Source organism: Azolla caroliniana, unplaced genomic scaffold (assembly GCF_043228905.1).
Source record: "Azolla caroliniana isolate FFs.n. ecotype wild unplaced genomic scaffold, voAzoCaro1.0.p SCAF_8, whole genome shotgun sequence".
Taxonomy (NCBI): Eukaryota; Viridiplantae; Streptophyta; class Polypodiopsida; order Salviniales; family Salviniaceae; genus Azolla; species Azolla caroliniana.
In genome coordinates this window covers 4,496,135-4,513,920 of record NW_028230443.1, presented here as the reverse complement: position 1 = coordinate 4,513,920, position 17,786 = coordinate 4,496,135, and the positions used below count along the sequence as shown (strand labels likewise).

The 17,786-nt window shown below is 39.9% G+C and overlaps 1 protein-coding gene across 1 annotated transcript; it reads left to right on the top strand.

Moving 5' to 3' along the window:
- Window positions 1-827: 827 nt before the first annotated feature.
- On the top strand, window positions 828-3,740 carry CCR3 (CRINKLY4 related 3). Its single transcript, XM_087323885.1, has 2 exons — window positions 828-1,650; window positions 1,735-3,740. The coding sequence occupies exons 1-2, from the start codon at window positions 828-830 to the stop codon at window positions 3,480-3,482; spliced, it is 2,571 nt and encodes an 856-aa protein (XP_087180011.1). The 3' UTR covers window positions 3,483-3,740.
- Window positions 3,741-17,786: the final 14,046 nt, after the last annotated feature.

Here is a 17,786-nt window from a genome sequence, read left to right as displayed (position 1 = left end):
GGTGTTCGGAAGTATTGTTTCTCTTATTCTTCTTCTTCGAGAGTTGAATCGATCAGACACTCAAGAAATGGTCTGGTAAGAAGGCGAGAGAGGGAGGAGCAGGTGGCGAGAGAGGCAGGGGTCCTACAACACAGAGAGACTAGGCTATGAAATGAAGTGTTCTCATAGATAGATAGATAGAAGACCCATAAGGACCTTTCTTCCTTATACACACACACAAGAAAAGATTTGGTAGACCCAACACACACACACACACACACACACACACACATGTTAAGAAGTCCTTAATCACATGCAAAATCAAAGCCCAAGGAAATCTCTAATTTTCAAAACATTTAAAGAGAATAAAAAAACAAAAAAATAATAATAATAGAGGAAAAAAGAAAACAATGGAATTCAAATTTAAGATCACAATTTGTGTTGTTTTGTTTTGTTTTTTTATCTCATTCCAATTACAATTCTTCTTCTAATGTGATTCACAATCTTTCTCTCTCTCTCTCTGTCTTGTCTGTGTTTTTTTTTTGTTTTTGTTTTTAACCTTCAATATTTCCTCTGTTTTTCCTTTATATACATAATTCCTCTGTTTTTCCTTCATATTTTGCTCTGTTTTTCCCCTGTTTTTGCTCTGTTTCCCCCCTAGTTCCCCTGCTCCCCCTACCCACTCCTCAACCTTGAGTAATCCTTTTTGCCCATGGAATTAACACACACCACAATAGCTTTTGTTGGGCTCATCCCAAAAGCCTAATCTCTTCAAGGAGATAGGTAGCCTTAGCTATGCCCTCCCCTTGCTTCACCCCACCCATCTTCACTATTCCTCTGTTTTGCTCATGGAATTAACTCCCCACATTAGGTTTCTCTTCTGGATATGCATTTACTTTGCCTGTGCCCTCAATGTAGCAAGTGGGTTGGGATCCATGGCGACCATAGCCACAAGCTATGATGGGAATGGAGGAGCTTTTGTATGTGTGATAATCCAAGGTTCTATACAGAGAATACAATGTTGGAATTCATATGACATTTCATCATCATCATCATCATCATCATCATCATCATATGCATTGACACCATATAGTGAAGCATTTGGATCTCTTCCATTCATGGGCATTTCAGGTGGAAAAGGTTTTGTTGTATGTGGTCTTCAGCAGGTCTCTGGCAGGCCCTTGTGTTGGGATAACACCACATTAGGTGAAGAGCTCAACCCAAGGAGGCTAAGGGATGAAGCTTTCATGGATATAGTTGTGGGCTCATCACACATATGTGGTCTATCAACAGATGGCCTAGTGACATGTTGGAGGGATGAGGCCATACAGAGAGGGGCACCATCAGAGGAGAGGTTCTTGTTCCTTGCTTCAGGAAGTGATTTTGTGTGTGGGTTGAGGGCCTATGACAGAAGGGTGGAGTGTTGGGGTAACCCTAAAGTGGCCTTCCAAGTGCCTAATGCAACCTTTCAATCCATTCAAGCAGGTTCTTCTCATGCTTGTGGAATCACACTCACATTCAATGTGCAATGCTGGGGGGATGACACATACAATCAATTGGGTGTCCCTTCAGGGAAGCAGTTCTTGTCTCTCGCGCTCGGGGATCGCCATAGCTGCGGTATCGAAGCTTTTCTTCGGAATGTGGCATGCTGGGGTCATGGCGCGAAAAGAGATGGCACTATGAAATATGATGGCATTACAGAAGGTGGATTTAGAGATGATGATGATGATGATGATGATGATGATGGTGCTAGACCCATTTCTCCTTCTTCGGACCTCGCCTTCTCGACCATTGTTGCCGGGGATGCTTTCACATGTGGTGTCTTGTTCGACAACTTCTCGGTTGTTTGCTGGGGCGGGCCACAATTCGGGCACCTCAATCACAATAAGGGAGATGTGGTCATTTTGCCCATGAATGCTAGCCTTCCAAGCCCTTGCATTGCCACACCTTGTGCTAATGGAAGCTTCAAATCGAGCTCTAGAATGAGATCCTTTTGTTCTCGGGTTTCTTATCATGTGTGCACAAAATGCCGGATCGGATGCCAAGGTCTTTCTATTCAAACAACCCAATGTGAAGGCGAGAATGACCTTACTTGCAGCCCAATATTGGATACCCCTACATCTACTCAACTTACTCCATCTATTGCACCCTCTCCATCCATTGGAGATCAGTTAATGCCAACCAAAAGCATCACTAGGCCTAGCAAAGGCCACATTTCTCTCATTGTATTGAGCTCTTCGGGATTGCTTTCCGGCTTTCTAGCTCTTGCTTGGTGCGCGTGGATGAGATTCAGACACCTCTGTATCGAGTATCTCGGGTCCGAAAGGCAGGTCCGAGGTTCGATCTCGACCGTCGCTAAGCCGATATGCCGGCAAAGGAGCTCGGTGATCCGACGGCAACAACGAGAAGGCGGAGCGCAAGCATTCGGGATCACGGATCTTGAGGTGGCGACAAATGCGTTCTCGGAAGAGAAACGGATCGGCGCAGGAAGCTTCGGTATAGTTTATCGGGGTGTACTCATGGATGGAAGGGTTGTTGCCATCAAGAGGGGTGAGAAAGAGACCATCTTCAATGACAAGAAATTGAAGGAGAAGGAGAGTGCATTCCAATCTGAGCTAGAGTTCTTGTCTAGGCTTCACCACAAGCACTTGGTAAGCTTGGTGGGTTATTGTGATGAAGAAGATGAGAGAATGTTGGTCTATGATTATATGCCTAATGGGACTCTACATGATCATCTACATGGGAGAGGGAGAGTTAAAGGAGGTGGGCTTTTACCATGGTTAATGAGGATTAAAATAGCCTTAGAAGCTGCCAAAGGGGTGGAGTATCTACATAGCTATGTCTTCCCACCTATCATTCATAGAGACATTAAAAGCTCCAACATATTGCTAGATGCCCAATGGAATGCACGTGTCTCGGACTTCGGTCTATCCACGCATGGACCTATAGAGAGTTCTCATTTGTCTCTTATGGCTGCCGGAACATTAGGTTATATGGATCCCGAGTACTTCCGGTGCCAACACTTGACTATCAAGAGTGATGTCTATAGCTTCGGAGTTGTCCTCTTGGAGCTTCTCACAGGTGAGAGAGCCATCCACAAACAGAGCCATGGGCCAATCAATATCGTCGATTTCACACTACCCACCATACTTAACAATGGGCTAGCCACTTTGCTGGACCAAAGGCCTAACCCCCCTACTCCCCTTGAATTTAGAGCTTTGGACATGATTGCACAACTCGCGGTAAAATGTGTGAAGTTGGAGTTCAAGGAAAGACCCACTATGACTGAAATTGTCGTAGTTCTAGAAGAGGCCATGGTATGTGCCAAAAAAGGCCATGGCAATGATCTAGCATCAAGTGAATGTCCAAATGTAGCCATAGATATAGCCACACAAGCTTTTGGAGCTTTGGATACCGATGTTGATGCCGAGTCTGTGATTGATGAGACATCCCAAGCAATGAGTGTTATAGTTTCTCCAGCAGCTCCGGACTTGGAAGTATAATTCATTTTTTAGGTTAAAATCATTCAATATGCCATTCTCTCTTGATGACATCTTGCTTGTCATTGTATGCCCTTCATCATATACCTTCCTTTGCAAATGTATAGCAACCATAAATTAACAATTTGGTACCATGGCCTAGATTTAACATAACCAACAACATTCAAACATAGTGATTCTTATTATTCCTTCTCATAGATTTTGAGGGTTTGCCCAAAGATGACACTATCGTGAATAGAAGTTTTAGTCACATAGCTTTAGCAGTCCCTTGACATTTGATCCTTGTACAACAAAATCTTGATAATATCCTTGAAAGTTTAGTTATTATGAAGATGAAAGAAAGAGGTTATTTATTTTTACATTTGAATAAAGTCTAAATTGGACATGTTACAACTTACAACGGAGTTTCATAATATGTGATTGTAACAAAAAAGAGTATGCTTTTTCATTACTATTGATTGGGAGAAGCTTTGAAATTGTGATACATTTCATGTCATGTCGTAGAAGTGTTAGAGAAGTGCAAATTGTACTTTTGCCTTCTCTAGTTCATCACCTTCCACCCTAGTGATAAACACAATCTTATTCACATGATTAGTCATTGATATGGCCTCACAAATCACTCATTCACAAATTTGGAAGAATCATTCATTCACTTAATCCAAGGTCCCTTTGAATCATTTACATTTACATAATCTCACACGATCCTGTGAATCATTCAATCTAATCTCTCACAAAATCATTCATTTGCCATCTAGTCTCTTACACAATCACTCATTCGCATAATCCTCTAGTAGCCAATCATTCATGTACATGTTCTCTCTCATATAATCATTAGGAATGGGGCTAAATAGTTCATATCTTTAGTGCCTCTTATAAGTTCATGTACATTTTTATGAACCCAAATGCATGCACGCACATGAATGACTTTTGTAAATGGTTTTGTCGTGCACCTTGGCACACATGAGTGCACATGAACTCATCATCCAAGAAAGCACAAATAGTTTCTCGATGAGTTCACATCTGGGGTAGTAACTTGTTTTGCTAAAATTTTCAAACCGAAAAATCTAGCTCTTAGTTGTTTGACATGATTTAGGGCTTGTAACAAAGTAGGGATGATGAGGAACATGCATCCAAAATGCTAAGCACAATGCCAAGGATTGAATATTCGAATAGTGTGGAAATGTAGAATGACATGGAAGAGATGTGGAGGAACAAGGCTACTAGAACAACGATAAACGTTCACAGGAAAGACTTGGACGTCTAGAGAATCGAGGTTAGAAACATGGAGTGAGGACACCACAATCCAAACCTTAGCTCAGAATAAGGTTGCTTTCAACATGACCAGAAGACAAAGATATTACGCATCAACAAATGATGTGAAAGTGTTTCTTTATATGTTATAGTTTAAATGTTTATTAGCACTTATTAAAAATTTCAAATATGAAAAAATGATAGTGTGGCGGTAACTTGTAAGCCTTGTTCTATGGGGTCGTGTGAAGGTAAAACTTGTTCAATGCAACTTTAACGGTGTCAATCTATACCTTTGGCAATCATAGAGGGACCATAAAGAAAATGTCACAATAAGGAATACATAATCTAAAGTATCGCGAACATGGATATAAAGAACTATGGATGTATCATGTAGCCATTCTATTGGGAACTATGGATATAACCATTCAATAAGAGGTCACTTTCCTAAGGATTCTATGAAGAAATTTCCGTTTGGAAACATCTTTGAAGTGTCACTTCAAAAGAGTATTTAAGAAATAGAGTTCAAGACAAAGAAGAGTTGGTGGGGTTACCAATTGGGAAGCGAGAATTGTTGCAAATGAACTAATTCTCAAGACCCCGAGGGAATACAATTTTAAATCTTATCTAGTTTTAACTTTGGTAATTTGGTGCCTCGTATATGTACATATATTTATGTTGATGCAATGGAAAGTTTTCTTAATTAGATACATTTATTTAATTTAATACATTCAAGAGTTGATTTGTACAAGGGATTCACTTCATTAAGGGTTTTCTTTATTGTTGAACCAACGCCTGCATATTTTGTGCCATTTCAAGTTAAATTCCTACTCAAAATACATTTTGTTTGTTGAAGGGATTCATAACTAGCTTATGAGTTTCATTTGAGGGCAAGAACTTTGAGTAAGTTGTTCAAATTCAAATCATTCAAGGTTTAAATCCTCAAAATTTTAGAACTTTAACGCTTTGTCACTTTCTTGAAATATCATTATAAGGTTCTAAAACACTCAAGGATTTAATTATAAGCATAAGATATCATAGAAAACTCATCAACAAACTTGGTGCTTCTAAAGGCTCATCATTAATGGCGTAAAGTATTATCACAACATCATTACCACTTTGTCTTAAGATCAATTGCTATGCCGGTGTTTCGTGAAATTATGTCAAGTAAAAGTTGGCTCTCTAGCTTCTATTATTTCTCCTAGAATACATGCCACATCAATGTATCAAAGTAACATCCTTTGATTTGCAGCAGATTATCACAACCATCTCATACATGGCTTGATTGGCATAATCTTTTCAACAATTTTCGTGAGAAGAACAAAATCTCTCTCAGACAAGAGTAGCGAGTATCCAGTATCTTTTTAGAGCTCTCTTTTCTTGATCTATCTGTTTCGGAATAAGGAACCTTGTGTCGCCAATAAGATTAGTCCTCTATGACACCACCAGAAACAAGGAATCACCCTCATAACATACAAGCATGACCTAGCCTATCAAAATTGGATGTGCAAATGTCTAGCCAAAGACAACCATATTGTTTCAACAAGGATGAGGAACATTCCATCACATGTATTGATATAAGGGAATGATTATTGCGAATAGCCACTCACTGCAATGACCATGATGAGTTGTTGGCTCTTTGAATCAAGGAAACTGTTGACAGATTCAAATATCTTGGGCATGAGGTTCCCTTTAATCATAGATACAAGAATGTGATATCTACCATGTCTTGCTCAGAGTTAGACAAAAGTTAAGAATATGCCAAATCATACATTTCCACTTTTCCTTGGAGTGTTGGATTTAAGCCACAAAGGAATCACAAAGCAAACTTATCACATACGGTTGGGTTGTTAAACATAAAGAAATGAGGCGTGGAAGATCTCTTAGAGAATTCAAGAGATGCTATGTAATATGTAATTATTGAGGAAGGTTAATGGAAATATGTAAGAGCCCTATCCTGTTTCACATTCGATCATACAAGGTAGGTATTGACATTGCATTATGGCCTTAAAACATGTCAAATATAAAGGCATGTAAGGTATGTGATGTGAGGAAGGCCTAGCCAAGGATAAAATTCACTTGCTTTTTTACATGCTTAAAATATACTAAAATTCATGAAAGTTATGGTGACATATTAAGAGGGGTGATAGCTTTAGCGTCATACTTAAGACACAACCGAGAAGGTTGTGCTTAGATGTGTATGGTGATGCCTTTTTTTTTTCCAAAAAAAACTCCTTCCATTAGCTATAAAGATTTTACAGATGAGATTATTATATACAAATCCCTATAGGGACACGATAGGTCCATTCTATGTGGATGCCCACTACCTCAAGAAAGGTTGTGCTTAGATGTGTATGGTGATGCCTTTTTGTTTTCCAAAAAAAACTCCTTCCATTAGTTATAAAGATTTTACAATGAGATTATTATATACAAATCCCTATAGGGACACGATAGGTCCATTCTATGTGGATGCCCACTACCTCAAGAAAGGGAGAGGATGACCATTGTTAGATAAAGGCTAGTTGTTGTCTTTCAACTCTATCGAAGTCGCCCTTGAGGCCATCATATTGGCTCTTTAGAGTGGCTACAACTTCACTCTATATCTCTTGCATTAACATTATTGGTTGCACGCTTTGGTTGGAGAAGACCCATCTACACCGTTGTTTCCATAAAATCCAAAGAGTTATTGGGTTGACCAAGTCTAACACAACTTGAGATTTGGCACTAATAGGAGTTGAGTGGATATTACCGATGGTGGAGAAAAAAACCTCTTGTGCTTTTATAACCAAAGTCATCCCCTCTTCCTGATGCTCATATCTGTCAACTAGGACCTGCCATGATAGCCAACATACATTCCCCCACTTTTAAGCCTTGCACCTGGCATAATTGAAATAAGCGGCCAACCCCCCACCATATTCGATGGGACTCTAGGCAGTCCCATAGAGCGTGTCGTATTGATTCTACTACAGTTGGACACGCTACACAATTAGGAGAGTTGAGGATCCCACGTTGCCATGCACCAACCGGTAGTGACCTATGTATTAATAGCCATTGGAAAGTGGTGATTCGCCTCGCGTGTTGTTGTTTCTAGAGTTTCTGCCAAAACTTGGTGATAATTGTGTAAGGAACATGATATGTTTTCCAGACCTTTGCAGCAACCAGATCTCGGGCAAATTGAGCGCCTATAATATGACGATCCAATCTAGTTGTGAATTGAAAGAAAGGGATGGGTTTGCTTCCTTGACCCGCGTAAGGATCACACCATGTCCATTGCAAAGGGTCCCAATTGACCTTACGTAGCCATGTGTTTTCATGAGTACATATGTGCCAATCTGGTTGTACTTTGACTGGATCAGGATCTACAATCCATTTATGCCCAGTATATGCTAGTACTCGAAACTCCTTATGTTGTGTTGATGTCTCGTTGTCCGCAGTTTAGAGCCTTCAATCCTGTTCGATGTGTCCCTACCTCTTGGGAGCAAAGAGCCCTCCTCCTTGTAACCTATCCATTTCTCCGTTGTCGTCCTTTGATGAGCATCTTCCCTAATCAGTAGAGCGTTAATGATTTCAGATCTCATAGCCCATCCACCCCTGATTCCATGGAGGATATTGGCTTGGTCTTGTATTGGCAATGACATAAACCATCTCCAACATTCTATACTTTTTCCTGGACCTTCCAACATGTATCTCCATGACAACCCCTTGCTTGATCCAATTAGTTGATTAGATTCATCCCTAATACATGGGTTCCAAAGGATATGTTTACTGAGCCAGGCAGGTTCGGAATTGGGTTGATCGCACTTGAGTCCTCATCTAATGTCACACCACGACTTCCACATGGATGCACTAAATTTATCCTCTAGTTGGCGGGAGAAACTAGTTTTGAGATCCATGTTTAGAATCCATCCAGTTTGGGGGGCCTAATTGGTCCCTTTTCGTGGCCTAAAGTAAGCAAAGCGTAACCGCAATAGCATTTTCCAGCAGCCATTCCCTGGTTGGAGTCCTCGCACCACAAATTTGGCGAGTAGGGCTTTTGATTGTGAGAGGGGATCAATAAGACCCAATCCTCCTCTTGACTTAGGTGATGTGAGTATAGGCCACGCCACCTTGGCCCGAGCTGCATGATCTTCCTTACCAGACCAAATGTATGGTGATGCCTTATTCACACATAGAGATTGTGTGCTTTGATCTGTAGATATCCCTTTGTAGGAAGGATATGCACATCAAGGAAACTTGCATCCTCAAGGTCCCATGAGTCAATATTTGCCTCTTTATGGATGCTTAACACACACATTCTCTTTCTTTCTCTTTCTCTCTCTCTCTAACAAAATAAAGACCAATACCTCATGTGCTAGTGATTACAACAAGAATGCACATGTCCCCTCAAGGTTTCTGTTGAATACGGGCTTCTAATGGATGTATCCACACAGTCTCCTTTGTACACACTAGGCTTAGGCTACTTAAGTAAATAGTGAGAAGGGCAGTTGCCCTAAGTTAGTTAGTATATAAACTGACTCTGTAACCTAGTTATACGTTGGTTGTTCCTTGTGGCAATTGCAATATATTCCGACCTGTGCCTAGCTATTTCTCTCCCTCTAACGCACCAGTTGCATTTCTATTTTTCTGACTTGTTGCCATCAATCCATTGTGATCTTGTATCTACTCAAGATCTTCCACTTGAGGATTGTTGATCGTGTTCCGCATTAGATGATAACGCTCCCAACAATTTCTACATATACATTTGTTCCACATTCTACTAGGCTAAGATCCTCACCATCATTAAAGGATATGCCACAACTAACACTTTATTTGTGCCTCTATTACATGGTTAATGGCTTTGGATTGGATACTAAATGTGGTAAGAGGAATTTTGAGGAATCATGCCTTTACTTGATTTTGTAAGCAACAATCGGCAATGGTTCGGTTTGAACCGAACCGAACCGTGAAACCGCAACTTAACGGTTTAAATGGTTAGGATCAGTTTCAACTGTTAAAAACCGTGGTTTAAACAGTTTAATAGGTTTTCTTTTTAAAATTTAAAAAAAATCTAAAAAAATTTTAAAAAATTGCTTTTAAATAATCTTTTCATTTTCATGCCTTATTCTCACATTTTCTGAAAATTTTTAAAATTTAAAATTTGACCCAAGTTGAAAACCGAAACCAAACCACAAAACCGCGGCTTTGCCGGTTTAATGGCTTAACAGTTTGAATTTTTTTAATGGTTTGGTTTAATGGTTTCATGGTTCGGTTTGGACCCTCTCAAACCGGACCGAACCGTTGCTAATTGTTGTTTGTAAGTGCTTCTTGTATATTCTCTAGGATTCTTTAGGCACAAAAACAAAACAAACTATGAATGCGAAGGACCATTTACCATAATATTATCATCATACGTTTTAATCATATATAACTAGTCTAGTGGTCATGTAAGAGAATGTCATGATGATGGCTTCCACACACTTATGATTAACTTGATGTTCAAACACTCAATTTGGCAATATTTTGCGCATTCCCAAATTAATTGAGATCATATACTGACCAACTTTGAATATGAACAAAGGTTTCACTAGTACATAAAATACTCAAGATTGAACATGGAGCTAATGATATGTTTTTTACAATAACATTCTCTTAACACAATACATCGAAGCCAATAAATTGAATTTTATTTCCAAGTAATATTTTTTTTCTTGGGTTCTTCAAGGGTTTCTTTTACCAACATCAATAATATATGTACACGTAAGGTAGCAGTAAAAGCTTTTTAATATCTAAATAATACATCTTTTCAATCTAGACTTAGGTTTTTACTATTATATCTACTAGTTAGCTCTACCTTTCCTAACGAAAAGGATGATATTGTGGATGATTCCCGAACTTGTCTTTCTAGAACTTTTGAAGGCCCAAAACTCCAATAATCAAATTGTGTTGTCCAAAGCTCTTTAAAAAAGTTCATCACACTAAAGTATAGTGTAAGTGGATTGTTGATTATTATTGATGGACATAGTAACTACTCTTTCTTCAAATGATTATCATTAAGAAATAAAAACATTTTTTTTACATGAAAAGTAAAGTTATATAAAGACATTAGCTAGAAAATAACATGAAAGTTATGTACAAAAGATTAATTTTATGGTAGTGACGAAGTTTATGTCTTCGGCTAAATGCGAGCTACGTTGTTGCACAATTATATAATTTGTTGACACACTTTGATTTGGACAAGTAAATACTTATCTTAGTTAAAACATCCATATTATATTTCTCTTCATATATAGGAATTAAAATGTTAATATTGTTTTACATGTTTCAATTGATCCAACCAAATCCTTATTCACTTTCTATATTGCATTTATGAATGATCTCATATACCTAATTCACATTTTAAGTGTAAAAACAATCAATTAATATTCTTCTTTTTTTCATACGCATCATATTCCTATGGCATCTTCATAGGAAAAATTGTTGATGCCTCTATATAGCAGAGTAAAAAAATTCTAGACTAAATAAAGTTTAAATTTGATTAAAGATCACTTATCGTTCCCGTTGAACTTTTAGTGTTTAAATATTGAACTTTTAGTGTTTAAACATTGAAATGTTTAACTATTGAACTTTTGTTAATTACAAATTGTTGTCATCCTAAACTTTCTAAGTCCGTTTAAGGACAAGAGATAACACAACTCTTCCTCTAATTTATATGCAACCGCAAAAACAATGCATATTTATTCCACGCTTGGATACTCTTTTCAAGATTTTCTTTTGATGGTTTGAAAAAAAACATAATGGAATCATCGACCAAGGCTTGTGCCACTACTTATATTCTAGAAGGAAGATTCAAACTCATAATATCACTACATTTTGCAACATACGATATTGTTAACAAAGGATGAGAGACAATATAAAGTAACAATGGACTAACTGGGCATCCTTGTTGCATTAATGTAATGAGTGGGTATTCTTCCGTGCCTCTACTATTAAGCATCACATGAGATGTTGCATGATAAGTCTAGACATGTGAGTTCCAAAACTCATACTATGCACATATGTTCTTTGCTTAACTTGCACAACATTAGAATGAGGATAAGATGGTTTTAAGGCTTGAAAAATCATGTATGATTGAGATTGATTATTTATAAGCCCGTATTGTCATTGCTATACCTTTGAACTTTGATAACTATGATCGTGTAATTGCTTGATAATGTCTTGGAACTAACTTTGTACATCCAAATGCTTTTCATCATGTGCTAAATCCATAAATAATGAATTACATCTTATAAGGACATTTGAAAAATTAACCAATCAAATATCTATGTGTTTGAGCATTAGACAATCCGTACATACAATGAATATATTTAATGTTATTTAAACTAACTTTCCATGCCTCCCATCCTTGCGTACTCAACAGACACATGTTTTAAAACGGTAACTCAAATTTGTTCCATACAGGAACCAAAGGATGGAGAAGAATTCAGGAACCCTTTAAAACAATGTTTCATAAGTATCTATCGCACAAGAGAGTAATGCAGTATGTGAGTGCCACTGCAAATCGGAGCATCTTCTATGAATTTGAAGTTGTCATTGAGCTAGAGGCTACATGGATGCCAATTGGGTTGGTAGATCAATAGATGGACAAGCAACACCATCCATTGGAGTAGTAAGAAACAACCTTTGTTGGCTATATTGAGCAAATTGGTGGTCGTTGTTGCTTCCAAAGACTTGTAGCTCAAGTGGATCCACAAATACCTCAACATCCCAATCAACACATAATATGATTCTATTAGGATAATCTTAGTAACATCCCATTGGCACTAGACCTAGTCCCATGTTAACACAAAACTTATTGAGGTGCATTACCCAATGCTTCCAAAAGTGGACTATAGAAAAAGACATCAATCTTCAACATATCCAAAACGACAGGCAAACAACACAATTTTTTACCACAACTTTTGGAGTGGACAAACTAAGACACTTTTTGACTGTCCTCAACTTACGTTCACTTTTTCCCCCCAAAAAAGAATATCCTTCCATTAAATAAGAAAAACCAAATTGGCTACAAGATACAAGTTATATGGAAAGGAAACCAAAAACCTTCCAAAACCATCACGTGAATGCCAGTGACCAACCACATATCCTTCCCTTAATCGATGGAAGGAGATGACTCTATATTCATCCAAAGTAGTGGAGAACAACCAACAAGGGGTACACAATTGCCAAGTCATCCTATGCCAATCTTCCATTGTTTTTTTTTCCTTAGCTTGTTATAGATGAACCACATACCACTTGTTGGAGTAAGGGTAACCTTTAGTTTGATTTGATCCCTCAAGAGCTAACGATCATACATCACCACTAAAAGAAAGAAGAGAAACAATGTCAACATCACAACACCAAAACACACAAAAGTAATAGGTGGTTCGAAGGCCCGAGGAATGGCATGAATTACTATAAACAATAATGAGATAATGAAGAAATTCATCAAAATACCGGAGATGGCAGCTTCACTATTCACAATAATAGACCTATACAAGATCATGTGTAAGATTCTCTGTCAATATACAAGGCTCCCAAAACATTATTCCTACCAACACAATGCCCTAAATGTCTTTGCTATATACTTGGGCGTGGAGTAGGTTGTTCATATTAGCTTTTCCCTCAAGAATTTCCTTAGATATGTGAACATGGATCTCCAATATCTACTCTCTTATGATCATGTATTCCATCACTCCATGCTTCCAATGTATTTTGCTTAGTTATTTTATGATCATCTCAATCTTCAACATTCCCTATATTAAAAGGCACATTGTAGAAATTTTCTACTATTTTCCCTTAATACATTTTTCTTCTTTGATTTCAACCGGTTTGAGATGTTCCAGTATTGTTAGTTGGCTTCAATGAACTCTCTTATGACACTTAAATCATGAGACCTTGCACTTCTAAGGAGTTTTCTTTAAGGTGGATGGGGCGTTTAGCATTCCAAAGGGGGATTTGTGAGGTACACACTTGTCATATCATTCCAAATAGGCTCTACAAGGGTTCTAAGTAACCTGATTACAAATATTGTATACACGAGGAATATGTGGTAGGAGTTTTGATACATATTGGTAGAGAATCCCAGTGTCACGATCATATATGACAATTATAGATTGGCATGTTCAAAGTCTTTGAGGAGACAGCCACAAGTTCTTAATTCATGGTCTTTTGAGCAGCACACCCACAAGTTCATATGTGACAATTATAAGTTGGCATGTTCAAGGTCTTTGAGGAGGCCCACGAGCTGGTGGACGGACGGACGCTTCGTGGGGGATTGGGCAGTGCAAAGGTAGGCCATGTGCAAAAGGTGAAGGGCATACCCATGACAAGAGGTTGGGAGGGAGGCATCAATAGGGCACACATGAAGGCTTTTGTCTTTCATCACATGGTGTACCCATCCCACAAGGCTAGTGAAAGGTTGTGGGTATGTCCCACCCAATGATGGGGTCCCAGACACAAGCTCCATCATGATTACCCCAATGCTATACACATCACACTTGTCGGTACACGTGGCGGTACCGTGGGTCTCGTGCCCACGGGATTGGGGGCCGGGGTCGGACCCGCCGCGTCCCCGGCACTCGGGTGCCACGTAAGCCGATCGGGAGCTCTTCCTAGCTGAAGTGTCGGGCCCGCCACCAATACCTCGGCCACCGTAGCCAGCCACCTGGACATTGACCACCAATGTTTGTTTGGGCACGGCTTCCGTTTCACACCCGGCCATTGCATCGGCACAGGCGGGTGGAGGTTCCCGCATTACGATGATCACGCACCTCGAGCTCAACGTGCCATGCGTGTCCCGCCTCGCGTGCAAATACGCCGCAGCCCGTGCCACTCCGAGAGCTATCTTCACCCTCTCATCCCACCCAAGCTGGCTTATCTTCCTCCTCCTCCTCCTCCTCCTCATGTCATCATTATGAATTAGATCTTGTGGCCTCCATGTGTCCATGGTGCTCCAATCGTCGAGATTCGAATCATCATAAACTCCATTCGCCTTCTTCTTCGATTCAATCATCAACATGTCAAGGATCCCGCCTCCGCCTTCGCCTCCACCTTCTTCTTCTTCTTCTTCGCCGGGTTCCTCTTCCTCTACTTCTTCTTCTAGGAGATCTTCCAAGCTCCTCCCCCCATCTATATACCTATATATCAAGAGCTTGATGTCTCCCCCAACTAAGCAGTACCCAAGCAATGGCACCAAATTCTCATGCCTCACCTCAGCCATGGCAGTAAGGAGTTTGACAACAGTCTCCTCCTCCTCCTCTTCGTCCTCCTCCCGATCCGAAGAAGCTGCCTGCGATGCCGATGCCGATGTCTTCATGAATCCTCGATTCACCAGGACCTCGATCGCCAGTTCCGCGGATCCATCTTCCGAAACTCCGGGAAGAAGGCATTTGTACGTGGCGGCGCACCACCACCGGCAATCTGATCCGGGGCCCGAGATCCGGATCGAATCGATCTCGTACTCTTGGCCGAACGATTCGGTTGCTTGGAGGAGATCGGCGAGCGAGAGATCTAGGAGGGGCTTCCGGAAGATTACGACCGGAATGGATGCCGGATCCTTGGACATGACCACATCCGGAAGAGATGCCGCCGGATCCTTCTTCGCGGCGGCCACATTCGGTTCGGGCATCCACATCATCGTGGCGGTCGATCCTCCATCAAAAGAAGATCCTCCGAGATTCCCTAGATTCCTCGATACATTATAATAGAAGGGAATAAGTGTCGACGATGGCATCGACGATGCCGCCATTGTTGTCTTCTTCTTCTTCTTCTTCTTCTTCTTGGCCGAAGAAACACTGGCGAATGTCGGCCTGCTCGATCGGTGTTTCCTGCGAAGGAGAAGGAGATGAAGAAGGAGAATGGCTATGGCTATGAGCACGAGCACGGAGACGGCTCCGATGATGCCCAAGATCATGGCGCCAGAGCGATGGAGAAGTATGAAGTGGTCGAATCGGGGCTTCCTTGGTGCGGCGGGATAGTAGTGGCTATAATGGGGACTGCTTGGGGCCATGCCAAGCCCTTCTAGCTTGGGGTTATGGTGATTCTGAGGAGCAGGAGATGGCGATGGCGATGGTGTAATGGTGTCATTGGCACCACACCAGCCTGTGCAATTGAGATTTGGCAAGAAAGAAGAGAGGCCATTGAATCTAATCACAAGGGACTGGTTCAGATTCATCAGTTGAAGCCCATTGTGGGACACATTCAGCTCTTTCAAATGCATCTGAACAGCTTCATCATCCCTCATATGGAATGGCCCACTCAAGTTATTGCTAGAAAGGTCTAGAGATTCAAGCCTGTTATAGTTATAGCTAGAATTAGAAGAAGATTGCCTCCCACTACTACTAGAATTAGTAAGATTACTATTTTGGGAAACCTTATCATCATCATCATCATCATAAGGTTCAATGGTACCTTGCAATCTATTTGATGAAAGATTGAGATATGTGAGGCTTTGCATGCTGCTCCACATCTGGGCAGGGATTTGGCCAACGAATTTGTTCTGAGAGAGATCAATGTAAACCAAATCATTCATGAAATTGCTGCTGGTGATCATCCATGTTAGGTTGCCACTCAAATTCTTGTTATTCATATGGAGCTCTTTTATATAAACTCCATAACCAAGTCTACCACTAATCCTCCTGCTACTACACTTCACATTGTAGCTAGAATTAGATGTGGTTATGTTGAGATGGTGTAGAGTGTTTGGTTGGTGATCCTGATTAGGGTTCTTCTTGTAAGTGCAGTTACAATTGGTGGTGAGGTTTATGTTAGAATTTGAATGGAGGAGGGCTTGAAAGGGAGAGCAATCTACACTTTGCTCCACATGGTTAGCACTAATGGCATAACAGACATCATTAGAGATGTGATTAGTGAGGCTAATCATGAGGATTAGGAGTAGGGCATATCGATGATCAAAACTAGGCTTAATTCTTTTCATCATCATCGTGAGGATCATGAGAGTGAAGCCCAATAACTCATGCATGGTGGTGAAAATGATTCTAGGATTAAGTTGATGATTAAGAAAATGATCAAGGGTGAAGCTTGTGATTAGGAAAATGATGCATGATTAAGTAAAACTTGATTAGGGCAATCTAATTACATCCTATTAAGATGAGAAAGAGACACACAAGAGATTTAGAGATGTTTGTGTGTGATTTTTTATAAGGGACTTTTTTACTTGTCAACTTTAGTTGCAATGTGCACTACCTACATAAAGTGTGGGTTTGAACTTTGTATTCAACTCTTGAAGAAAATTCATCTATATTATAAAGGTAAGTGGAAATCCATATAAACACATGTCTTACCATATCCTCATATGCAATCATGTGTGCGTGTTGGTGCCGGTGCTCATGTGTGTGCGTGCGTGCTGGTGCCAATGTTGGTGCCAATTCTGGCGCCTATGCCCTATTACATGAGTCCGTGTCTCTAAATATGTAGCTTTAGACACTCAGATATACATCAACAAGGGCATTGCTTGCTCTAGATGTATATATCGACAATGGTAATACATGTATATCTACATACGCACCACCTCTGCTTATGCGTCCTGTTTACATGTGTTATTGTATGTGTTAGTCTAGATGTATATTTACTAGGACATTACATGATCTAGATATATATTTACTAGGACAATGGTAATACATGTATATCTACGTACGTGCCTCTGCCTATGCGTGATGTTTACATGTGTTATTATTGTATGTGTTAGTCTAGATGTATATTTACTAGGACATTACATGATCTAGATATATATTTACTAGGACATTACATGATCTAGATATATATTTACTAGGACATTACATGATGTAGATGTATTTTCAACAAGGGCATTTTATGTAGATAAAATATGTAACCACGTTGTGGAAAGACACGATAACATGTATCTTCAAAGTATTAAATGTTGTTTTGAGCTAGGACTCGAGCTTCTGCCAACAATTAACTACCACTATGACGATTGGGCAATGCTTAGCAGATATTATGCATCATGAAGATTGATTTAAAGACATAGAGGGCACATATGAGCTTTGATGAGGCCAGCCATGT